The sequence below is a fragment of the Alosa sapidissima genome, chromosome 1 (genome assembly GCF_018492685.1).
Source record: "Alosa sapidissima isolate fAloSap1 chromosome 1, fAloSap1.pri, whole genome shotgun sequence".
Taxonomy (NCBI): Eukaryota; Metazoa; Chordata; class Actinopteri; order Clupeiformes; family Clupeidae; genus Alosa; species Alosa sapidissima.
The window spans coordinates 13960112-13986463 of NC_055957.1; the positions used below are offsets into that span (position 1 = coordinate 13960112).

General features: G+C 48.7%; 1 protein-coding gene across 1 annotated transcript in view; it reads left to right on the top strand.

Annotated features, from left to right (window-relative positions):
- The first annotated feature begins 2187 nt into the window (after positions 1–2187).
- The window catches only part of rasal2 (RAS protein activator like 2), a 46245-nt gene continuing 22080 nt past the window's right edge, over positions 2188–26352 (top strand). Inside the window, 3 exon segments of the mRNA XM_042084663.1 lie at positions 2188–3093; positions 15638–15765; positions 16309–16435. Coding sequence (XP_041940597.1) covers positions 2538–3093; positions 15638–15765; positions 16309–16435 — 811 coding nt within the window. The 5' untranslated portion in view covers positions 2188–2537.

The window sequence follows — 26352 nt, forward strand, 5'->3', positions numbered from 1 at the left end:
CCTCCTGTCATATTTCCTGTCCTCCAAAGTGGAGACAGTGTGTCCCGATCTAGATCTACGCCATGCTGAGAAGGAGGAAAATGGGGGTGGTGAAGGATAGAAGGAAGGGAGTGAGAGCAAGAGAGAGAGAGTCTGTGTGTGTGTGGGTGGGTGGGTGTGTGTGTGTCTGTGTGTGTGTGTGTGTGTGTGTGTGTGTGTGTCTGTGTGTGTGTGTGTGACTAATTTAAGCACAGAGGAAGAAATGTGGGAAGAAGGCATGAGAAAGAAAAAAACCCCCTGTTGTCTCTCATTGTCACTGGTTTCCATGAGAAGCGATGTGCTCGTATTTACCCTCCCCAGGCACTCGCTACAGTCAGCAGCTCCGGTCCCACAGACCCACGTGGCACCATGCGTCAGCACATGGGAACGACTGAGCCGCTCTCACCTTCGCTCCTCTTATTATCAACTGTGCCAATAGCGTTGTTGTTGTCACCGTTTCTTGTTTGTGTCTCTGTGTGTGTGTGTGTGTGTGTGTGTGTGTGTGTGTGTGTGTGTGGTATGGAAGTGGCAGGCCCCACAGTGCAGGAGAGTGCTAGCCAGCCTTTAATGACTGATTTCTCACGCCCGCTATAGCCACCAGGCGCGTCGGGAGCGTGCTCGGTGAGGTGTTAATTGCTGTTGTCCAGACTGAACTCCTCCAGTGGTCCTCCACAACAGTCTTTTTCCAGTTCAGCAGCAGGAAATGTTTTTTTTTTTTTTTCTCCCTCCAAATGACCCCACAGGCAAAGTCCATGTTTCAAGAAAAAAAAAAAGACAAGTGTGTGCTTGAGACTGTCTGTCTAATTTCTCCCAGAGGCTTAAGGCAGTTAAAAGTTCTGAGCGTGGTGGTAAGCAGAATTTGTGACATGAAGGCCTGTGTGTGTGTGTCTGGACTATCCTGTCTGCGGGCAGCGTGAGGATGGTGTAAACAGGAAACCGTGCTAAGGAAATGGCTTCTCCTGACTCTGCCGCTGGGATTGACTCTCCTGCTACATGCAGAAAGTGTGAAATTTGCTCACTGTATTCCAGGATGACACTTAGCGGAGTCCGCGGGATCACCCTCTTTGTTCCCTGGAAAAATTATTTACGATTGTTTTGTTTTTCCTCTGGCACTCATGGGCTTATTTTCATTCAGAAGTGTGCACATTTCACTCAAAACGCAGTCTAGAAGTGCTTATGCGCCAATGACCTCCAAGACTTTTGTCAAGTGGCATTAATAAGTAAATCACCCAAATTGATTGGATTTCTGTTTGTCAGCCTCTCTGGCAGTGGCCTTGATTTAAACCCTGCTGTGCTGCGTCTCCACATGGCAGGGCTGTTGGATGGACAGCTGGTTCCTTTGGGAGAGCTCTCGGTTTCCTCAGGCTAACAAAAGCATCACAAAGGTTTCAGCTTCTGTCAGGGGACTGCTCAGTTTAAAATAGGGTTGCATGAATATTTATGGCTGTGGTGGTATTTGCCAATTGGTGTGTGTGTGTGTGTGTGTGTGTGTTTGTGGGATAGGGTGACATTTCCCTTGCGAAAGTCTTCTGGCATTGTTATGTGACACAAGAGACTCTTGGTTTGGAGAAGGGTAGACACAGACCTAGACCGTGATCACATAAGACTACAGCTGAGCGCTCCACACACACACACACACACACACACTCACGCAGGCACACACACTGACAACAAGCCATCCTATTTCTCTTTGACTAAAGGAGTGTGTAGGTGTTAATGCCCCTCCAAGATCATTGACACCTTGTTCACCTTGATCTCTTAAATGGTAGCAATATATTGCAGTGTTACTGCTCCACAGCTTAACAGGTGCAGAGCGGGCTGCTGTTGTAGATGCAGTATTATTTTCTTACATGGCCTTTCTTGGAATTATAAGTCCCATCATAAGAAAGTGGTGCTATGAGCGACAGTAAGACTTTAATGTAGTGTATTCTGTTTTTTGACTTCCTGGTACAGCTGAAAACATCATTTTACTGTTATTTTATCTTCCTTTAATATTTTTTTGGAGTGTAGGGATCATACACATAAAGACCATATTTGTTTGAATGTCATTTTGTCATGAAACAGAAACCCTGAATCTTTGAGCACTCTTTTGAGGCCGCTGATTGGACAGAAACAGGAGACATCTCTGTTGCGAAAGTATATCTGGCACCTCACTTCCTCTTAGGAAGAGTAGTATCAGTGCTGAAGACAGGAAATGGTACGTCAAGACAAGCCAGTGGACTCTGCCTTCAGTAACAAAGACAGGAGATGGGCTCCCGCAAGCTAAGGCTGTTTTGCTGAAGGCAATTGCTAACTGGGCGAGGATGTTCTGGAGGATCATCTGAGGGCAGAACTCCACAGCGTTGAGCTCAAAGATGGCGCCTTCGATCAACACCGCGTCAAGTCACGCACCGCGGTAAGACTGTTAACGCCGGAGGGCAACTGTGAGCCGGTGGGGGTTTTGAGGAGTGAACAGGGCTTCCTTCCTGCTGTCTGTGGTCTGGCCTGCTTGCGTGGCTTCGGGGCCCTCAAGCTGAGCGATGAGTCTGCGAAGGAGCGCGGCGCTGGAGGAGCTGAGTCGCGCCGAGGCGGAGGTGAGCTGGAGCACTCCCGCGTGGGCCTCCAGGGGGAGCTCCGGAGGGCCCGGTCCGCCCCCGACTACCAGGCCCTGTCTGACGCTCCGCTCCTTCTCCGTACCCGAGAACCCTCCTGACCTCATCAACAGGGGGACCATGGTGTGGCAGACCTCTGAGCCAGGATGCCCTGGCGGGCAAAAGGCCACCAGTGGCCGGTCAGTCAACCCTCCGGTCACCAGGGCGCAGTCGCTCCCCCACCCGAGGAACGTGACCAGCCGCGGGGTGCTGATGGAGCACGTTCGGCCCCAGAGGACCGAGCTGCGGGAGCCCCCACACCGTGCGCCCCCGTACCACAGGTCCCTGTCGGAGTCGGGGACCAGGGCCACGGCCACCACGCTGCCCCTACGGTTCGACTACAGTGCTGTGTCACTCTCGGGCCTCGTCTCCTCGGTGACCCGCCGCCTTGGCCGGTTCCTAAGTCTCAGGGAGGATTTGTACCCAGCCGAACCAGCTCAGGACGGTAGGACAACATGCTCTGCTAGTGACCTGGCTGAACTCATGGTCAATCAATATATTTAGCCTAGTGTTTTATATTTGAAAATATTGTACCAACACTGGCCAATGTATAAGTATGTGTTTTCTGTACCAACACATATGTAGGTGTTTTTGCAAAGGTTGACCTGAGCATTCATGCCTGCCTGTCATTACTTAACTGAGCCTATTGTTGTGAGTTCCCTATCAACCTACACCCTCCAGTCACTACATCCATGGGGCAGCCATGGCCTACTGCTTAGCGCTTCGGACTTGTAACCGGAGGGTTGCCGGGTCGAAACCCGACCAGTAGGAACGGCTGAAGTGCCCTTGAGCAAGGCACCTAACCCCTCACTGCTGCTCCCCGAGCGCCGCTGTAGCAGGCAGCTCACTGCGTCGGGATTACTGTGTGCTTCACCTCACTGTGTGCTGAGTGTGTTTCACTAATTCATAGATAAATGCAGAGACCAAATTTCCCTCACGGGATCAAAAGAGTATACTTATATATACTATACTACATTGACACCACCTGCTGTGGAATAGATCTGTTTTATCACTAGTGCTATGTGCTGGTTTATGGTTTACCACAGAAGAGCTTGCATTGCAAAGGGAAGTTCCAGACAGTTCTTCTGTAATAGAATTTGGAGGGTTCTGATTAATTCTGTCATCATAAATTATTCTCACTGACTCGTAGTGATAAAAGTTAGGACTGGATATGAGCGCGATATCTCATAATTTGGCGATGCATTAGTTAGTCGTAGTGTGTTACACTCTGTGATTTGGTTGTGGGATTATAACGAGACCAAGTAATTGTCCTCTGGCTAGCTCTGCTGTGCATAATTAATGCATTATCATGATATTATAGAATTTTATCATCATTATATTGCGCTCCTTTACAAGGACCATAAGGCTTCTTTTGAACGTCATTGTATGCAAATCACCATTTCATATATCTGGGTATCACAGAGCCATGGCTTCAAGCCACTGCTGCTAATCATCAGGCTTTATTCTGTAGATAGACCAGTCAGAAAATGAAGCCTTTGTTGAGGTCCATGTCTTTTTTCATGGTTCAGTCACCTCTACATGGCCCTAACACCTTGCACGTTTCCCATGAGCAAGGTTCATTTTTAGTGCGTCACGCATGTAAGTGAAACTAAACACCACAAACAGTCTTTACTTGTCTGTGACAGACATTTTGTCATTTCACGTTTGGTTGCACCTCTTCTCTTTGGACAAATGCACAATGTTATTTCTGTATTTGTTTGTGTGTGTGTGTGTGTGTGTGTGTGTGTGTGTGTGTGTGTGTGTGTGTGTGTGTGTGTGTGTGTGTGTGTGTGTGTGTATGTTCTCCCTGTGTGCCGTTATTACTTTATTAATATTTCAGCTTCACTTGTTATCTAACAGCCTCGTGTTCTAGGCACCTCCATAGAGGAAGTAGGCAACATATGGTTTGTACATTCATTGGAATTAACCCTTTCAGACCTGACAGTTGTGTACACTTGATTATTTTGGCGGTTATGTTCAATGCTATTGCTTATGTTAGTATGAGCTTCCATTCGAAAGACTTCTCAGAGTAATTCACCCCCCCCCCCCCCCCCCCCCACACACACACACACACTATCCTTTTTCTCTTCTATTTTGAATATTTAGGTCAGAAGTAGGTGTGTGTGTGTGAGCGGGAGCCACACCTCTCAGTCTTTTGATCTTTCAGTTCTCTGTGCCTACTTTGTAAACACTCTCTCTTCCTCATTTCACATTCACAGCCCCCCCCCCCCCCCCCCCCCCCCCACACACACACACACCCCACAGATTGCACCAGTCTGTCTGCGGATTTTCCCCTCTGAATTACATGAATGCTAATTGGCGAACAGAGGAAGCCGTATGCACCAATGCACGTCTGAGTCTCGAAAGTGAAATTGCGCTGTGTTCCGTTTTGTCCAGGGAAGCTAAATGAGAGCCTGAAGTATCTATACACACACACACACACACACACACACTACACACTACACACTACACAAAAAACACTGCATTACGAAGCTTCAAAGGTTGGAAGGTTGGGATGGGAATTCCCAGTTGAATCTGTGACCCTGCGGGCCACAGCGGGTGAGCAGTGGAATCTACCCCCCATTCCCACCCACCAAAATACACCCCACACACACACACACACACATTCGCACCCCCTCCCCTCAATCTCCTGTTATCCAGAAAAGGGAAACAGCCTAGTTCTCTTTTGTATGCAAATAGCAACTACCCTGTCCTGTCGCCATACAAAGCATGTGGCCACACCACCTATGGCCTGATTAACTTTTCAAAGGCCAGGCCAGCCCTGGTCAGCCAGAGTCATGAGAAAAAGTAGAGACCGCTCTTGCACTCTTCAGGCTTTGGCTGAACTCGTGTCATGTCCCAGAAGAGGGCCTGGGAGACGGTTGGTGAAAGTCCCCCTGGCCTGGAGGCCTGAGACTGGGCCAGGCTGGACTGGCTATTCACTACCAGGCCAGACAGGCTGTGTGCAGCCACACTGGCACCGCGCCAAGCTGAGCTTTTCATGCAGCCTGCATTGTGCCGTCATGGACGGGTAGCTTCTGGAATGCCCGGAGGTTCCAGCAAAGGCAGTGGCGCGGTGGCAGACGCTGCTGTGTGGCACGTAGTGGCGCGCGCTACAGAGCGTTCACACTTCAGCCTGCTCAAAGTGTAATACCTGCGTTTGCGTGTTACACATAGGCATACCATTGGTATCATAAATAACACACACACACACACACACACACAGTCACACAGTCACACTACGCCAATGTTGTTGTGTCTGTGTGAAGAGAAACGAGCAGCGGGCATGCAAATGTGCTAAGGCTTTTTTGAATATTAAACAACGACAGCCACAGCAGGGGAGGAGTGGGCTCCCCGGGGTAACAAAGCAGCATGTATTCTCTCTCTCTCTTACACACACTCTCTCTCTCTCTCTCTCTCTCTCTCTCTCTCTCTTACACACACTCTCTCTCTCTCTCTCTGACACACACTCTCGCTCTCTCTCTCTCTCTCTCTCTCTCTCTTACACACACTCACTCTCTCTCTCTCTCTCTCTCTCTCTCTCTCACACACACTCTCTCTCTCTTACACACACTCTCTCTCTCTCTCTCTGACACACACTCTCTCTCTCTTACACACACTCTCTCTCTCTCTCTCTCTCTCTCTCTCTCTCTCTCTCACACACACACTCTCTCTCTTTTATACACACTCTCTCTCTCTCTCTCTCTCTCTCTTACACACTCTCTCTCTCTCTCTCTCTCTCTGGGCCCTGGGCTACTACAATGGGCTAGCTAACTGGCACATCATTTATTAGAGCACATGGTGCAGATTGTGTCACCCTCGGCTGCCCTGTGCTGGCCTGTAGGTCTGGCCTGTTCCTAATGGGCTTGTACTTTGGTGCTGATGTGCAGTGCAGGGATGTGAATATGGAAGTGTTGGAATGAGGGCTGTCAACACTGTGGTTGGAAGTCAGGGTTTCTCGGTTTTGTTTTGTCCCTGCTTTGATAAGAGATGTGTTTCCTGACGACTTTTTGTGCCTTATCTTCTTTTTATGCTGATGTGAGATTTGGCTAAACCTGACACATTTCTTTGAAGGTAGGGCAACATCATCCTGTGAGCACTGCACTGCTGTCTTGTTTTGTGTGTGTGTGTGTGTGTGTGTGTGTGTGTGTGTGTGTTGAAATTCCAATGGCAGCTCCCCTCCCCCCAGCAGCATGTTTTACCCTACTTTCTGGTAAGAACTGTCACTCAGGGTGGTGCACCAGGCAGCACTGTGAAAATGGGGAAACCCTCCACCCCTCCCCCTTCCCTCTGTCCCCCGACCTCTGCCTCCAAAGAAACGGAGGGGTTGTGATTTGGGGAGACGGCCGCGTGTTTGCCTGCAGGGGATGGAGCGGCGAGCGGAGCCTGTGTGTGGCCTGCGTCTTCCTCGCGAGTCAGCAGCCCGGCTGAGCTGACGTTGACGCGTCTCCACGGCAGCCGTGCGTGTCTGCTCGAGCCTCGCCACTCTGCCTTCCACGCCTGTAACACTGGACTGAATTATGAATGATACGAAGCACTCCGCTGTCACTGCAATGACACAGCCGCAGACTTGAGTCTCTTGACCCTCTTTTTTTCCCTTCTTCAAAAATGCAGAGCCCACAGAAGGCTGTTGTGGTGACTTATGCCACCAATGTATGCAGTTTCACACAATGGAATTGAATTTGTTTAGCTTGTTCGACTGCTGCTGTTTTATTTCTGAAGAACCCTTGTTTTCATGTGACTGAGACAATTCAATAACAGATACCTTGAAAAGTGGAGGGTTAATTTATTCAGAGATCTGAAAAGGATGAACAGTGGCCCTGAGCAAAATGTCCCTCTGCCCTACTGACTAAATGTAGATTTTGTATTCCTTCAAGATGTGTTGGAACACACACACACACACACAAATTACGCTTATCAACACAAACCAAACTTCTGATTACTCCCTCTCTGTGCTATCTGACTGCTAACAGCTGGAGTTGCCACACAGACACACACACACACAGGGTCTGCAATCACAACTCAATCTGTTAATTGCCGTCATTTCCTCCCACTGCAGACTCTTTCTCAGCCCCTTTCTCTCCAGCTACCAATTAAACGTGCTAATTTGCAATGCTGATAACCCGCCAACCCGCAGTGATATCTAAATAGGGGCCTCTGAATTATTATGATCTGTAATGGAAGTTGAAAATTGCCATGCAACATTCATCCATTCAACGGCGTCTCCTACTCAAGGCCCTGACATCTGTTGAATGGCACGCAGGCTGCTTGAGTCATTTGCATTGCAATGGCACGGTGACGTAGTGGAGATGGAAAGCTGAGCCGCCTCTTAAGTAAGCTTGTTTGTTTGTTTCGGTCTGGCTCCTGTTTGCAGTCGGGTTTAGGGCAGTATCAGTACCACACCCCGCTCTTGCTCCAGTTCTCTCTCTCCCTCTCCCTCTCTCCCTCCCTCTCTATTCTCTCTCTCCTCTTTCTCTCACTCTCTCTCTCTCTGTCCATCTCTATTCTCTCTCTCCTCTCTTTCTCTTTCTTTCTCTCACTCTCTCTCTCTCTGTCCATCTCTATTCTCTCTCTCCTCTTTTTCTCATTCTTTCTCTCACTCTCTCTCTCTCTCTCTGTCCATCTCTATTCTCTCTCCCTCCCTCAGCTTGCCCCCCCCTTTCTTCCATGTCAACCTATGGTGACCGCATCCCTCCACCCATCTCTGTCATCCCCTCGGGGCCCGCTCTTTCCGTTGACCTGGCCGTCGAGACCGACGTCGCCGCATTGTTATTGGAGGAGCTGTTTGTGTTTACAGGTTGCCATAGGTTACCAGGCTAGTCTGGTGCCGTATTGGTTAGCATGGGGCGGGGCGGGGGGGGGGGGGGGGGGGGGGTGATGGAGCAAGACAAGAGTCCAGGTCGCGGCAGCAGCGGAGGAGCCACACAAAGCATCCTCTGTTCGCTGCCTGTGCGGCGACGCTGGAGAGGGAGAGTGTGTAGTGTACTCAACACACACACCTGGCACAAGGTGTGGGAATGCAGGCCAATGGCTGTGAGGCTGAGACAGCAGGCCGGGGTAAATCCCAGCTACATTCCTAACATCAGTCATAATCACACTCACTCACACTCACACTCACACTCACACACACACACACACACACACACACACACACACACACACACGAACACACACACACACACCCACAACAGAACACAACAGAATGACTGACATGTTGTGAATAGGGAGAGTAAATGGCAAATGCCTCATGTTTGTGTATGTTGGGAATATGACAGGCTCTTAAAGGCATCTGAAAGTAAAGTTAGATAACTATCTGTTTTTTCTCATTTTAACTAGCCTGGCTAGCGCCACCACTTCTCAATGAGACGTGGTCTGGGAACCAAACGTTAATTTTCTCGTATTTGAAAAAAATGCCCAGATCCGTTTATTGGGTGCCACGGATGTCTATCAAATGTGTCTGTGCATAGCTCATCATTGTCTTGCTTTCCCCCTTGTTCTGTGATTGGTCCCCTATCTCAGGCGAAAATTTGCTCCATGTTCTCCAGGCTGCCTTAGCAGCGTGAATCAAATCGCGCGCAAGGCAGCATGGGAACACCCAGGCTACATTTTAACACCGTGGTTAAAGGATAATTCCGGTGTGATTTTGACCTAGTTTTGTTTGTTGAAGTTTGTTGAAACAGAGTGTGAATGTATGTCTCATAGCTCACCTCGGCTTGTCCCCTGCACTCAGAAATCTGGCGCTAGTTAGCCAATGCTACCAACATAGTGTTTCGTTGTGGTGCCTCGGGCATCGGCCTAGCCATGCAAATAAATCACTGTTTTACACCATTTACGAGGCTCAAAGTAGCTCCATACTTCATTGGTAGACTTCCGAGGGCCTTGACATTTAAAACGAGACATAGAGAACTTTGAAAAAGCACTGGTAGTTTATTTACAAGACGATTTATACAGACAGTACCTTAAGGAATTTTTTTCGACGCCGTCTTGAATTTAGTCACGATAAGTCGAGCGACGAGTACGAACGAACAAGTATGATAAGGGATCAGATTCCAAAAATAATTCTGTGAAAATGCATGGATTCCATTTGCTGCTACTGGAAGCAACTGAATCCATGCATTTCCACTGAATTATTTTTGGAATCTGATCCCTTATCATACCTGTTCGTTCGTACTCGTCGCTCAACTTATTACTTTGAGCCTTGTAAATGGTGTAAAACAGTGATTTATTTGCATGGCTAGGCCGATGCCCGAGGTACCACAACGAAACACTGTGTTGGTAGCATTGGCTAACTAGCTCCAGATTTCTGAGTGCAGGGGACAAGCCGAGGTGAGCTATGAGACATACGTTCTTTAGGTCAATATCACACCGGAATTCTCCTTTAAGGGGTCTAGTTTTAACAGCAGCAATTGCTCCCATGGTTTGTGTAAATATACTTCTGTTTTTGCACGGTGAGAATGGTTTCTTTTTGAGGGCTTCATGTTCTGTCAGAAGGGGGAAATGAAAGGGGGATTTCTCTGGGGAATCTGCAAAGAGCTGGAAAATTATGATTTCACGCCCCGTCAATCTCAGTCTTTCCTTACAGGCTGGATGTGTGTGTTTGTATGTGTGTATTTGTGTGACATTGGGTGTGTTGGGGGACTGATCAGCTCTTCATGCTCTGTGTGTGTGTGTGTGTGTGTGTGTGAGAGAGAGAGAGATGGGAGACTGTGGCGCTTTGAGGCAGTGGCAGTTTGTGTGTAGTAGTACATGTGCTGTTAAGCTCCGTGTGGTAGAGAGCGGTGTGATGGTCCTGGATGGGTTGTTGGTGGTGGTGGGGTGACATGATGTGACATGGGGGTGACCGTGTTTAAGTGGCCCTGGGAGCATTCCCCCTCTGAAACTCCATCCCAGACAGGTGGCGTAGCCTCACCCCGAGCCCCAGACATTCCACCCAGGACTCCACAGAGCTTGGGTTACTGTGCTGCTCTACCCTGCTCCTGACCCGCCACCCACACACACACACACACACACACACACACACACACACACACACACACACACACACACACACACACGCACACATAAACACACACTGCAGTGGACTCGAGCAGCTTGTGACCTCTAGTAAAAGGCACCAGTGTGTGATGGGGCACAAACGCGCGCTGGTGGGTTGGAGGGCACTGGTGTGTCAGTGTCATGCATGCATTCTTCACATGCACACGCATGTATATATAAACTACACAAACACGCCGCTCAGACACAAACATACTCGTGTAGATGTGTTCATGCCGGGCTATGACTGGGTTCTCACACTCACTCTGCCAGAAGCTCTCTCTCTCGCTCTCTCTCTCTCTCTTCTTTCTTTCTTTCTCTCTCTCTCTCTCTCTCTCTCTCTCTCTCTCTCTCTCTCTCTCTCTCTCTGTCTCACACACTCTCATACACACACACACACATTCCCTGTGGAGCGGACAGGCCCCTCTGCTGCCCTGGCCGGTGAGCCATTTGTGCGCGCTGACCCCCTCCGGGGTCACAGACTGGCAGCCCAAGCGTCCAGCTGGCAGCCGCCCCACAGTAATTGTTTTCAGGCTGCGCCACCACCACCACCACCACCGCCTCCACCGCCGCACAAACAAACAGGCCAGCCATGCCAGGCCCGACCCACTCGGCCCGCTCCGCTCCGACCCACTCTCCTCAGCTCTCCTCTCCTGTCGTGGGCTCGGCCGGCGCTGGGGAGCGGGTCCAGGACACCCACGCGGTTACTGCCTCATTACGCCCACCGTGAGGCCCTCACACAGTCAGGCACAGCCAAGAGGTGGGCGGGTGGTCGGGTATAATTGGCCAGGAGTGTGCTCTGTTCCGTCTCCAGCTCTCAGATCAGCCAAATAGGACGAGCCCTGGGGACATGGCACCGTGCACTGTGGTGAAATAAGCTATTAAAATAAGACACATACTTTAACCAACTAGGCGAAAACACTGCCTTAAACACTGCTGTAATTTCCTCTAGAACCTTTCTTTGCTTAATTTATCACATACTCTCATCCTCTGAGGTAACTGTGGCAGTGGAAGCTTGTATGTTGCTCTTACTCTCTGTGTGTGTGTCTCTCTCTCTCTCTCTCTCTCTCTGTCTCTCTGTGTCTCTGTGTGTGTGCACGTGTGCGTGTTCGTCCCTCCTGCTGCGTCACATGGCATGCTTTGACCAACAGCTTATGCTGGCGCTGTCTGTGGCTATGCACCTCCTGTTCTGGCAGCCCCCCACCCCCCACCTCTCAACTCTCCCCCACCACCAACCCTCCAGACTGGCACAGGGCCCCAAGGTGCAGGCCACCACCGCTCCAGTGTGGCCGACACACACACACACACAGACATACACACACACGGAGGGACACACACAGGAACACAAGGTGCAGGCCACCACCGCTGCAGTGAGGCCGGCACACACACGCACGCACACACATGCACGCACACACACAGGGCCGCCTTCTTCATGATTTCCGTGTTGAGAGTGCTGAAGTGTTGAAGATCGTGCAAACTGTGACCTAATGTTCCCAGCAACACTGCTCTTCTTATCAACATGGCCTTTTAATGTCTGCCTTTATTAATAGGATTCTCTGGAATGTCTGCCGGATGGAGACTTTAGTTCATTCCCTCCAACAAAAACATCTTAAGTCATGTCATTCTGCAGGTTAGGTCAAGGATTGTAAATCAGCGCTGTGACTGGGAGTCAGATTTATCTTATTTTATTTTAGAAAAGGAAAGACAACATAGGGAAGTGACACAGTTCAAAAGGCCTCCGCCACTGTAGGTGGTCTGGCCATGAACACCAGGGAAGAGGCTCCCTGCTGCACCAGCAGCGGCCACAGAGAGCTGTTAACGGCTTACGTAACGAGGACGGCCGGTGACAGCCGGCAGGCACGGCGCCCTGCCACGGCAGATGCCCACTTCTCGCCAGATGAAGGGCTCGCTCGCATCGGAGTCCGAGTGAGACTCGTGGCTGCTGTTCTCTCTTTCTCTCTCTCTCTCTTTTTCTCTCTCTCTCTCTCTCTCTCTCTCTCTCTCCCTCGCTCCCAGGCTACAGCAGCATGGAGCAGTGCAGGACTGTGCCGGGAACTCGCCCTCTATATTTAGCCCGATAGCACATGGCAATTAGTTCCCTCCGCAAGTGCAAGAAGTTGCACCCTCTCCCAGGACCAGGACATATGGAGAGAGAGAGAAAGAGAGAGAGAGAGAGAGAGAGAGAGAGAATGGGACAAGAGAAAGAGGGAGAGAGAGGGACTGGGAGAGAGAAAGAGAGAGACATGGCTTGCCTTTTACACCCCTTTCAGTTCCCTTGCTTCACTGACACTGCTGATTTTAATGCCACACAGAGAGAGAGAGAACATGCAAGAACAAAGTGCAAACCAGGACACAGGTCATTTTGCTCTCGGCAGAACTCTCTCACACATCAAAGAAGTTTATTTCCACCCAAACAAAAATAAAAATGGAAAAATATTATATAAAAATGGGGGTGCCTGGCAGTATAAGCAGCTGTTCCTCTGCACATGCCCTGTGCCCTTTGCTTGATTGCTTGCTGTTTTACTCTGCTTTGTTCCTCCTGAACAGTCAGAGGTGTGTGCGTGTGTGTGTGTGCGTGTGTGTTGTGGGGGCTGTTTTCAGCACTGGCCTGCCGTGCTCATACTGTGTGTGTGTGAGAGAGAGAGCTGAGGCAGGTGTGGATGAGTGCTTCCTCTTGAGGACAGCCATGCGGGGAATCCATTAAGAATTCATCCAGAAATAGGGCCACATCCTCCAGATGGCACACTGCAGTTGTCACCGTTGCACCATCGAAGTGCACAGTCACATCGGTGCTTTCTCTCAGTTTGATTAATACTGAAACTAGCCTAACCTACATCTACAAGTCGCGTTGCCTTATCATGGTCAGGTTTCGTTCTGTCTGAAACTGGGGTGCAGTTAGTTGCATGTTGGAAAAATGAAACGTTGGGTGGACAAAATGTCTCGGCCCTCATTGTGGACAGACCAAATGATCTTGGGCCCTCAGGATATTTTCCTCCACCATATGGTCTTAGCCCTCCTGCGAAGATTTAACACGCACACGTGTGTAACCGGTCTCCAGGCAACAGACCTGTGTTTTCCCCGTCGTCTCCTACATGGTGATGACCTGGGCAGATCGCTATCACAGTCACATGAAGCCTTCATCTTCCCACAAATCACTCAAAAGATCGCAAAGAAATGTCGCACAGGGCTGCACTAGGCTACGGCGGCTTAATAAATCCTCCGGTTGTTTTCTCGCCCACGTGTGTGTGCGGTGAGATTGCAGCACTGCAGCACTGCTGGTGGTACTGTCGGATTGGAGACAATCTGCCAGAGGGCCTGGACCAGATCCCGCTCCCACCCCACGCGTACTCTCTCTGTCTATCTCTGGTTGTGGGCGAGCTACTTTCTCACTTTCTCGTTCTTTCTTTTATTTCATTCTCTCTCTCTCTCTCTCTCTCTCTCTCTCTCTCTCTCTCTGTCTATCTCTGGTTGTGGGCGAGCTACTCTCTCTGTCTATCTCTGGTTGTGGGCGAGCTACTTTCTCGCTTTCTCGTTCTTTCTTTTATTTCATTCTCTCTTTCTCTCTCTCTCTCTTTCTCTCTCTCTCTCTCTCTGTCTGTGTGTGCATGTAGAACCGGGCTTGGCACGCTGGCTGTGAAAGCGCGTTTGTTTACTCTGCCATGACATCCGTGTTTGCATAGCATCTGAAGAGGAAAACAGTCTGTGCCACCCATTCTCTGGTGACGTCTCCCGCTGTCGCTTCCTTTCCTGTGGATCTGCCTGAGAACTCTCCACTTCCTCCTTCTCCTTCTCTCTCTCTCTTCCGCTCTTCTTTCTATCCATCTGTTCCTCACTTCTGGCCCTTTCTCTCCTCGTACCCCCAAAGGTGCCAGTCTTTGCTCTGGTGGCTAGTCATATTAGCAGCAGGGCGGGGTGGGGTAGCAGGCAGAGGGAATCAGTGGGAGAGTAAACACTCCCGGCGCTGGGCACAAGACAAGCTCAGGACAAGGGTCCCACCCATTCCCCTGAGATGGTGGCGTCACTGGCCTGCACTCTTTCTCCTGACTCAGCCACACAGACTTCGGGGAGATTGATGACTCCTCAGGGGTCAATGATGGCCCCTTTTCCTAATCAAGGGTGACACAAGGGCACGTGACCTCTGACCCTCACCTGCGACCTTAGCTTTCTTTCTGCTTCGCTCCATCTGACCTCAGAACTGTTGCAGATAAATCACATAAACGCATGCTGAAGTGTGTTTTTGTGGAGGGCAGGCATCATTCCCATCAGTTTATGAATGAACTTGCAGTGTAACTGTGTTATGTATGAAATGTGATTCTCTTCTCATTTCCAAGGTACATAGAAGATCTTAAAACAGTGATAGGTGCCATAAAAATTTAGTCAAATGTGCTACCTCTTTGATTAGCAGTCGTTACTTGTTCAAGGCTGTAAAGTGTGGGGCTTGAAATTGATTTTCTTCCACCCAGGAAGGTGTTCCTACAGAAAGATGCTTCTATACTGCCCCCTACAGGCCAAAACTCTATATGATGGAAAAATATCAAGGCATCTGCAACTAAGTTAGTGTTAGTGGTTTGTAATTGAATTTTCACAGTCTTCAAAACAGCCTACAATGCTTCTGTGTCTCTGGGGAACTATTTTGGAGATTAGGGTATTTTTACAAAGAAAAGTACGCCTATGTGTGCTATTCTTTCAGCATTTCTTTTTCTAAGTCCCAACCTTGTGCGAGATGAGATTAAGTCTTTGCAGCTCCAGAAGGCAGAAGAAGTCACTTAGGCTGGTCCTCACCAGGCATCTTCTCCCAGTTTCCCCTGGCTTAGGCGTAGCATCTTAGCAGAGGTGTGCAATGTGGCGTGGCTGTTTCTCCAGGCGGCTGCGGCGGGACTACTACCCTCCAAGCCTCCTGTGGGACGCAGAACCGTGCTTCAGCCCGCTGACGTGTCTCCTCTGTCCCCTGTGCACAGACGTGAAGGGCCCACCCACGCACCGGTTCTCCTGCGGCCAGTCGCCCTTCTCCGAGCCCAGCGTCTGGGAGAGGAAGTACTGCATCCTGACAGACAGCCAGCTTATCCTGCTCAACAGGGAGGAAGAGGTGAGAAACATTTTTTAATTCCCCCTTGCCCCCCCCCCCAAGTCCCCTTTCCCTGCTGGTGTTAATCTTCTTTTCCCCCTACCCCCTCTCATTCCATCTGTCTATCCCTCTCTCTCTCTTTCTCTATCCATCCCTCTGTCCTCTCATCCTAGTGATGAACAGAGGGAGGAAGAGAGGGAGGAAGGGGGCCAGAGCTGGAATCTGAGTTCTAAGAGGCCTTTTCCTCCGTGTCCCTGTTGTTGTTCTCCATGGTGATGACAGTGTTTATGCTACAACAGGAAGCTGACCAAGCTTCATTTTGTGTTTCTGTCAAACTGCCCGAGGATCCTTGATGTGGATTTGTGTGGTTCATGTTTGGATCTCAGTAATGTAGGGGTCACACAGGCTGATTGGCTTTGACACCTGTTTTTAAATGTCACTGTTCTATGTGACAACCATGTTTGGTGGGTGGCAAAAATAATCAACCTCACCCACTGGAAGCAAGACAGTTCTGTACTAATTGTCCAGCTGTGTCTTGACCCGCTCTCTCTCCCCTGTGAGCAGATGCCGGTGGATATGCATGAGAGCCCCACTGCCTCCTCGTCCAAGGGCAGGAGTCTGCGGCGCACAGTCAGCGTACCCTCCGAGGGACAGTTCCCAGAGTACCCAGCAGAGGGCGCCTCCATGCTAGGTAAGCACACTGGACCCACTGCAGAGACATCATGACCACCCAGTGCACTGATGAGAAGATTGGACCTCAGCATCTAGTCTGGGGGGGAGCTGTGATGCAGACACAGCAGTTGGCGCAGGTCCTAAACCCAGTGCTTCCCGTCGGCGTACCCATCCATAAATGCACAGCTCTTCATTAGCACCCACCTTTATCGGAAGTGGCGTAGCAGGGCAACACGCATAAATATTCATCAGTGTGTGTGCTTTGGGTGTCAAGCCCATGATCTGGGGGTGAAGTTAGCAAGGTAGGTTAACACCAGTAGAGTTACAGGTACATTGCAGGTACAGCTAAGCAGCGGCTTTGAGTTCTTCAGTAGATCATGTCCTTTCAGATGTCCACATAACATGTCTATCACCAATGCCCCTTTTAAAGGCTACAACGGGTGCTGCGGTGTTCTGCTTAACATTCTGTCAGGCAGCATAAGATCTCTCTCTGGCTCGCATACTCCCGAGGTAAGCTGAAATGTGAATAGCCTGCGGTGTAATAAATGCAGCTTTAACTCATTTCAGGCATCACTGATTAACACTTACAGAGCACCCCACCCTTCTTCCCTCCTTCCTTCCTTCTATAGCACCATCTGCGCTAAAAGCAATAATTACATTTTTAGCTTGAAATCTGGATTAAAAAAAAACAAAAAAAACAGACAGAACAGAAACAGAAACAGTCCTTAGTAAACAGACTTAGTACACAGACTGCACGAGGAGGGCGCTAAAACAACAGATTGCGTAGGGCAGGGGGAAAAAAGGAAAGAAATGAAATAAAAAAAAATGTGCCTTGCCAGCTGTACATAGATTATAGAAGAGAGGAGGCCTGTGGAAAGGAGGAGAGTGAGCCGTATGAGGGTGTGAGGAGGCAGAGCAACGCACGCAACACTCTCCCACAGGAGCGGATGGCTCTGCTATTGTTCTGAGCGGCGTCATTGTCATCCTGTTTGTGGCCCGTTGTCCCCAACAAGGACACATCCTCCCATTTCAATCTGATCAGTACCGAACCGACGCCAAAATTGGCCACAAATTATGGTGGTTATATTGGAACAGTATGTTTTTGTTTGGTTGTTTGGGATTTCAGATTGGATTTCAGATTGAGATTTCGTTCAGCACTGTACCTCCTCAGTGTCTTTCCATGCTGGCTTATGGAAACACCAAAGGGATACTCAGAGAGTTGTGTCATAGTCATGTTATCCTGTCTCTGTAACCATGTGATAATCACTCTCAGTCGTACTTAACCTCGTTCTTCGAGTCTCTATCTCTCTCTCTCTCTCTTTCCCCTCTTTCTCTCTCTGTCTCTCTCCCTCTTTCTCTCTCTCTCCTGCTCTCTTTCATGCATAATAATAAAGTTGTTGCTACTCTGTGTGTGTGGAGGGCTGTGCATGCTTGGTAGAGTGGGTAGCAGGAGGGAATGCAAGACAAACACTGGCGGTCTGTGTCAGGCCACCCATCTCCCAGGCTCAGTGTCCCCCTCTCTGAGCTGCCGCTGACTCTGGGGGTAATAACATAGGCTTGGCTTCAGAGAGCCTCCATTGTGAGGGAGTGTGTGCGGGGGTGCGCACGCTGACAGATGAAGATGCAGGGGTCTCAAGGGTCATAAAGGGGAGTGGTGGTGGTGGGGGGGGGGGGGGGTTGGTTTGAGATGAGATGGGGGGAGGGGTCGGGTAAAGAGGCTCTTGGAACAGGCCAGAGGTCCCAAGCTGCTGTATTGTGGACAGAGGGGATGGCCAGCATCGTGGACAAACCCCTGTGATTGAGGGGAGTCATTCAGCCCCCTGACCCTCCTAATCTGGGCTGCCAGCGCCTGGGCCGGGGGTGCGCATGCTTATTTATATGGTAATGCACGTTGTTGCCGCGTAACAAAGAGACCGCCACAGACAGGGTGATGAGAGCTATGGGTGGCAGTGGACACTCCAAGCACTCCCTTTTACTGTGATAAACAAGCATGTAAAAAGGCCTGAAAAATAATTAAACGGGATCATCACTGCCTTCAGTAGAGCTCCTACTGGGCATAACTAAGGGCTTATCTCTCCACATAACAAATTCAATCACGGGGTAATGAATCTCATGCCATTTATACATAAATGGAGAAAGAATGCCTTACCTTGGAATGTTGGGACACTCCTTGGTTTCCCAGGACAGGATAATCCAATCTGTTTCCCTCATAAAGGGCAGTTCACAGAATGTCCTTTGTTACAGGCAGTATTTTTGGGACCCTTCAGTTGTGATCCTTTGATTTTGAGGACAAATAGTGAAATCGTAAATAGATCTATAAATAGTATATTTCCGCTCCTACTGTTGGCTGCAGTAATCCTCTCAGATAAATGTTACATTTTATTTGCCCAAATAAATGTCAGTCTTGTTATTCTCAGAGGACTCTATTATGCGAGCTGTTTTTATGTTGTTATGCGGCACTTCGGGTACTTAAGAGAGCTGCTGTCTTTGAGGGCAAAGGATAAAGGCAATTAAAAAATGCTCTGTCAGACATAGAAATAGTTTTGCTTGCTACAAAGTTTTCTCAAGAAAGAGTGTATGTTATTCAAGGGGTTTAGTGCATTTTATGCATGAACAAGACGGAGTCGCGAGATCTGAAATGTTCCACAATTTCCACAATGTAGCCAGTTCCTGTTTGTTGGGTGTATACGTTTTGGTGTTGTCGACTGCTTCCTTTGGTGCATGTTATGCTCTCAGTCTGACATTGATGGAATTGCACAAAAATGTAGTTCACAGAATATATTGGTGATTTAAAAACTAGTGACAGTGACACAACATTACTTATTGGCATGGCGTAATAACGCAAATAAAACACCCGTTAGGAAAACGGCCCTTTATATTTTCTCATGGACCTGGATCGGATGCGTTTGTCCTCTTTTCCGTTCCACGCCACTGAACATATTTGCTCTAGGACTCGTTCTCAACAGGTGAAACTTGCCATTTAAGACGCTGTTGTGTAACTGAAAGCTGCCATTCTTAGCCACAGTGAGGGTCTTTCTTCGCGTCGTCTTCCCAAGCAATCAAGGGGAGTTGGAAAGGTAGGTTTGCTATGCTCAGAACTTTTTTTCTCAGTCATGTTTACTCATGCTAAGTAGATATACCTGGATATAAAAATATCCACTAGACAGAGACATGTAGGTATTTATTGTGTTGTCATTATCAGGCTATGCACACCGGTAAAAGTAACAGATGGTTTAGGTCCATGATGGCATAGTGGCCGGCCCGGCATTCAAGCACAGCTCTACGCGTCCTGTGAAAGCGGTTACGCACATAGGACTGCTATTGTAGTGGTTTCAATGGGCTGATAGAGGAGAGAAAGCGGAGTGGGTTTGACTAGCTGGGACTCAGGCTTTTCTGCATTCCACAGTGCCTGGCTGGGGGTGAAGTAGGAGACACAGAGAGGAAGAGCATAAGGAGAACACGTATACGTTTCAGAGCTTCAGAGTTAAAAACGAGTTTAACTTATTTACATCGTGGACGCAATGTGACGGAATGTGGAATTTAGAATTTACGGACTTCTCTGGTAAGCATGGTTTATGTTTTCATAAGCCAAACGGCAACTACACGTGTTTTGTTTGCCTTGTTGAAGCAAACGTTGACCATTTGTTCCTCATACGAAGAAACACTACGCTTTCTTTGACACCAGAAACCTGTTGCTTTGCAATCTCTCACTGTTAGATATAGCTCACCATTCTAGGCTACACGTTTAAACTTTTAAGATTAGAAACGAGCATCCTTGAATTAGGCTACTCTACTGAAATTAAATCATGTACAGAAAAGGGCAGTAATGCAAACCCTATTATTAAGTATCAATATATTCCCAATACAGTATTACAGCCTTGTTCAGTTACAAACCCTAATTGGGTCAAACAATACAGTGTTGTCAGTTTGTTCAAGGCATAATGAGACAGAATACACCAATTCTTCCGGTTCCATGCACCTCTGTCTTTTCAACGGTCGATCAGTGGCAGTTTGGATTTAAACTTGCCCCAAAAGCAGCTGTCCTCAGCAATCGGTTGTCATTTAAAAGTCGGCCTGTGTTTATTGCTTAAATGCCATACTATGCCTAGTGCCCAACAGAGGCCTGTCTAGTAGGGATGGCGTGCATCATGAACGTTCTATAGCTGTGAGTTACATAAGAACAAACCATGTGTGTGATGCAAGTGATTATTCTGAAAGCAGGCTAGACATTAATATCAACAAACAGATGGAACATGTACTTGACAACAGGGAGAGATAAACAAAATTTCAGTGTTTACAAAACAAATAGCCCAGAACCTTACACATGAACAACATACTGTACATTATCAGTATGTGATCTGGGATAGAAATGCCACTGATCCTTCCCTAGAGTTTGGCAGTGGGTGTTTGATTTCCGATATTTGAAATGGTTAATAATAACAGTGTTATTGATAGTTTTTGTCAAACAGCAAAAGTCTAAACAAACATCACTCAAGACACATTGAATACACTGTAATTTCATGCAAGGGTTGTATTGTTTACATTCCTATTTCATGCGTGTCAGTTCTTTGGTATTTTGTATCCTGGTATGTTTGGGCGTGAAGAGGATTTCTCTGTGACAGCAAAACTGGTGTGAAGCAGAAATGTTATTAAAGGAGAATTTTGCCTTTTTTTTTTCACATAGATTTCTGTTTCTCAAGGTCACCGAGTACTGTCCATAGGAAAGGGAAAAAAATGGAAAGAAAACAATCGGTTCTACCAAGCTGGAGTTGCTGCAGCCAACAGCTAGAGCTGGCAGGCAGCTACACTGCTACACTCTGGGGGCATGAGTTCTCCTTTAACTGTATAGTTATACTATAATACATGAGGTGCAGGCCAACATGTGGCTGGCTTCACAATACAGCTCAATCAGACCGGGCACCAAACCGGATCTGTAGGTTTGTCTTAAATTCCCATCATAGTTTTTCTGATTACAGTGTGTCCAATAATGCTGTGATGGCATCATGAACACGCATACCATACCAACTGATTGTGTTGTCTCAGTTGTCAATCATTGGGAGATGGGCTTAAACCCTTTTCCTAAGGTTTTCTGTGTCAGCTGAATTTTTACGTTTGACAAACAATTAGTGGGTCCCAGCCAATCCCAGCCATGGACGTCTTGGAGATTCTATAGATTAAATATCTAACATCCTTGCGTAAGGAGTTTGGAAAACTTGCGTCACGATGGTGTTTGAAACCATTCCTCAACAGAGATGTAGTTTGACCTCATGTGGGTCCCTGTGTGTGCAGACAGGTGTGGCACTGTTGGCATGCGATCAATGGCAATGAAGCATGTGTGTGGGTGGGTGCGTACGTGTGTGTGTGTGTGTGTGTGTGGTTGTCAGTCATGTGCTTGTTTAGTGACATCATAGTCTTCCAATTCAAGTTGAAGTAAACAGAAGAGTATTGCTAAGTTACTACACAAAATGCACTCGGGTCATTGTTACGCAGTCACAACTCCGTGGTATTCAGTAGTGTGCTAACAGAGTTGACTTGATTGAAAATGCCTCTTGGCTGGTTCGCCTAAAATGGCCTATTCATTTATCATATTTCCCGGTCAGTCACTCCTCGTGTCCATTCCCAGAGTCGCTGTGGTTCCGCGGTTTTCCGCCGTCAGCCAGACTGAGGCACCCATGTCTCAAGAGACATGCTTCGCTTGTCTATTTCCTCATCGCTCTTAAACAGCAACGTGTGCTATGCATAAGAGAGATAAGCATGTCGGAGGTGTCGGTTAGTTGTTACTTTATGAGCAGACTTGCCCCTGGCTATTTATGTTCCGTCAGTCACACAAAGGAGAATTTCAGGCAAAGGTCACATATTGTAGCCTTGTGTACACAGCATTGGCTCACACTCTATTTGTTTTCCTTACTGTCCGTTCCTTAAGGTGCTGTTGATGAATAGAGGGGAAAAGCCAATGTCGCAAGTGCTAGGCCAGACCGCTGTGTTGGGCCGAAGTTCAATACTACCCCAGTGTACTGACCGACCTGAATAATTGATGCCAGGCATCCATGTTTGGTATCAGATATCATCCGCGTCATTAGAAAGATGGGTGAGAGTGGCAGGAGAAGAGAAAGGAGGATTCATATCAGCCTGTCTGGGTTTGAGAGAGAGAGAGAGAGAGAGAGAGAGAGAATGAGAATGGGAGATGGAGAGCGCTAGAGGGAAGCTTTACACGACTCTCTCATCTGGCACAAGGCTCATGCATATCTGCTTGAATGTGTTTGTCCTCCCATTTAGGCTTTCAGAAACATTTATGAAAGGGGACAATACAGCCACATGGGGACACAACTCATGGCACAGCACTCTTGCATGGTGTGTGATGTTTTCCCATCATGTCAAGCACAACCACACAAACCTTTTCCTGGCTTATTTATCTATTCATTCATTCATCCATTCATTCATTCAATCAGCTATCTCTCCATCCCCCCTAGTCTTGACATTCAGAAGCCTCTGACGCCTTGTCCCTACTCTCCAGATGTCTAGATGTGTGGAGGAGAGTGGTGCGTTCAGCAGCATGCAGATGAAATGCTGTGATTGGCACAGCCATTGAGAGCCGGCGCAGCGGGAGGGGCCCATCGAGCCATCACCTCCAATCACAGCCCAGAGCCATCTCTGCCATCGCTGTCCGTCCGCACCCATTTTAACCCCTCCGCTATCTCTAACAAGATATTGATCTCAGGAAGGCCTGCGTCCAATCAATGGCTTAAGTGGATTTTCAAAGCCAGCTGTATCTCTGTCTGTCTGTGTGTGTGTGTGTGTGTGTGTGTGTGTGTGTGTGTGTGTGTGTGTGTGTGTGTGTGTGCGTGTGTGTGTGTGTAAGCGTGAAGGGAAGGAGGGTGCTGTCTACTGCAATGGAGCAGACACAGTCAGACAGCCCGACTGGCTGATGACTCCAGCAGCAGTAGCAGCGACCAGGGAGGGACAGGCAGGTAGTCTCACTGACCTTCACTTGTGCAAGGGCAGGACGCAGACACACAGAGAGAGAGACGCCAGTCCTCTGAGAGGAAGAACAGGACTCCATCAGGGGAAGGGGGAAAATGCCCACAAACAGAAATGCACACACACAGCTGTACATCAGATGTTATTAATTCATACTGTTGGCTGTGCCCTCTCTGCTGCAACTTTTTGGGGTGGTCACCTTTCTCGCTGAGTGCAACACCATTATTTCATGTTGGGGGATTGACCTACTAAAAGCCTGCTGTTTTTAGTGCAACCTTTGTAGGCTGCTGTTGAAGTCTGGCCACGGGCTTACATTTGAACAGGTCACACAAACAAGCCCCTTTTGGCAACTCCTGCAAGACGGTCACCCAAACACTAACCCAAACCGCACACACCCACCGTGAGGAAGGACCTGTGTTGTCACTGGATCATATAGTTTGGCAGGCGGTGCAGTGACGCGCCGATTTCAGCCTTTCATCAATCACAGTGGCATATTTTTAGGACGGAGGAGAGACTGGCTTCCCATCATTGGCTCCTGATGACTCACTGTGCAGTGTTGCCTCAGTGTTTTATAACAATAAGCAAATGTGGGGCTGTAACCTGCTGTGGTGTTAGTGCCAGCTGGTGATTTGTGGCGGCCGACGGGGGAATGTGCTGAATAGTATGGACGGTGTATCCTCGTAGAGGTCACGCGTGGCCAGTGTGCTCTATGCACCATGATGGGCTGACACTAGCTAATGTCTTGTCTGCTCTCTCTTTAAGACACCCACACACACACGTGCGCGCACACACACACACACACACACACACAGGATAGCTCTCAATCAATGGCACACATGCAAAGCACACACACACAACACACAGTAATGAGGAAAGCCCCAAGAGTTGTGTCCTAGATGGAGTGTTGAGAGAAAAAATGGAAACTTTTTTTTTTTTTAATGAGCCTTTTAAGCGACGCGTTCGTCTTAATTTGTCCTAACGTTCACACTGTGTTTCCGACGTGTGAGGCTGCAGCAGGCAGACACAAGCAGATGCACCAGGAGAAAGAGAGAGAGGGGGAGAGAGAGGGTTTGCAGAGGGAGAAAAAAAGGAGAGCAGGAGAGAGAGAGAGAGAGAGAGAGAGGGAGGGAGCTAAGGAAGTGCTTGCAGTTCTTCTGAGAGGAACAGAGGAGTGAGGTTACAGCGATTGATTGAATAAATGCGGTAAAATCTCTTCCGCTGGCTTGCCAAAAAGACAGAGAGGGGGAGAGAGGCAGAGGCTTATGAGAGTGAAGGTTAGGATTGCTGCCGAGAACGAGCGAGAGGCAGAGACCGGGATAGAGGGGGGGGGGGGGGAGGCTCAGAGAGACTGAGAGAAAGGAGAGAAGGAGGGAGGGAGGAAAGCACTAGGAGGGGGTGGAGGGAGACGGAGAGCTGGCCACAGCAAGGTATGGAGGAGTAGCAGGAAGGGAAGAGCAGGGATATGCCAGAGATCTTGGGCCAAGTAGGCGCTAGTGAGGCGCATGCACTCCATTAGTTTGACGGGACGCTAGCTTACTGATGGACACCTAGAAAGGAAACACTCACCTCACCTCATTGGACGAGGATGATGGTCAATGTCCAGCCAATCGGATGCCGACCCTGAGCACATATCCAGCAGGTGATGGGTAACAGCTGTGACAGAGGTACTGCTTCCTCTCATCTTTATCATTCTCTCTCTCTTTCTCTCTATCTATCTATCTCACTCTCTTTCGTCTTAATTAGGCTGTGTTCCGTTACATAAAGTGGGTTAGTCATGCCTGTTTCCGATATTATGCTCAAGCGTCATTAAAAACTCATTATGGGCTGTATCAACTGCTTTGAGCTTACTCTTGTTTCTCACTCTGTTTTTAGCGTGTTTGTGCGTGTGATGGGGGGGCTTTCTGATACTCCTGTCTGATGTGCAATAGTTCTGGGTGCTCACATTTCATAGGCACTGCAAGGACAGGAACTGCTTAGCCCTGGCTGTAATTACTGCAGTACTGGCGGGTTTTGTTCAGGATGGGAGGTGAACTGAATGCGAATGCACCCGTCCGAGAGAAAAAAAAGCCCCCCCTTTAAAAACGGACGGCAAAAACTGTGCAAAGACTGTAATCCACGGCGCGCTGTGGGGCGCCAGAATTGGCAGACTCTGTCTGGGGAGGGGAACTTGATGTTGCACTTTTTTGCATAGTAGCTTTTGTGATAGTGCTGACAGACACATCGTTTCTCTCTCTCTCTCTCTCTCTCTCTCTCTCTCTCTCTCTCTCACTCTCTCTTGTCCTCACCAATGAATGGCGGGGGGGGGGGGGGGTTAGAAACAGTGTGGAGAGGAGAGTCCTGACAGAAGGTTGGACATCACTCCATGACTAGTGTGTGTGGGTGTGTGCAGTGATCAGTCCCATGTGCTTCAGTTGTTGCTCTCTTCTGTTCCCTCACCTCTGCCTGTGATTGGTGTCAGCTAGAGCAGTTAGGACTGCTCCGTGACAGATGGGTGAGTCCAGTATGCAGTTCAACACTGATGATGTTATAGAGACAGCAAGGGCAGCATGAAGGAGGGTGGAATGAAGACATTTCCCCCAGGGGATGGGGTCTGGTCAGTGCTTCCCTCCTTCGTGCCTGACCCAGCAGAAGGAACATGCACGGATAGAAATGTATTTTTTTTTTTTTTTTTTTAAATGTGCATATCTGCCAGTCTCTGACTGACAAATACTCAAATTTTTTACCAGCCTCTGATCACTATGTTGTGTTTGAAATCTACCATCCACTTCCAGCATTTGGTGGTTGATTAGTGCTAATTCTGGCCATGGGGAGTAGGGCTGAGGAGCAGCCAGCCCAGCATCAGGAACCGCCCCCTCACCCCCTCCAGCCGTCCCACCTGACCTGCCTTGGCTGTTCTCAAGCCGGGAGAGCTGATACTCCATTGTCAGGGCATCCAGGAGCCTGTTTTTGCCTGAAGAA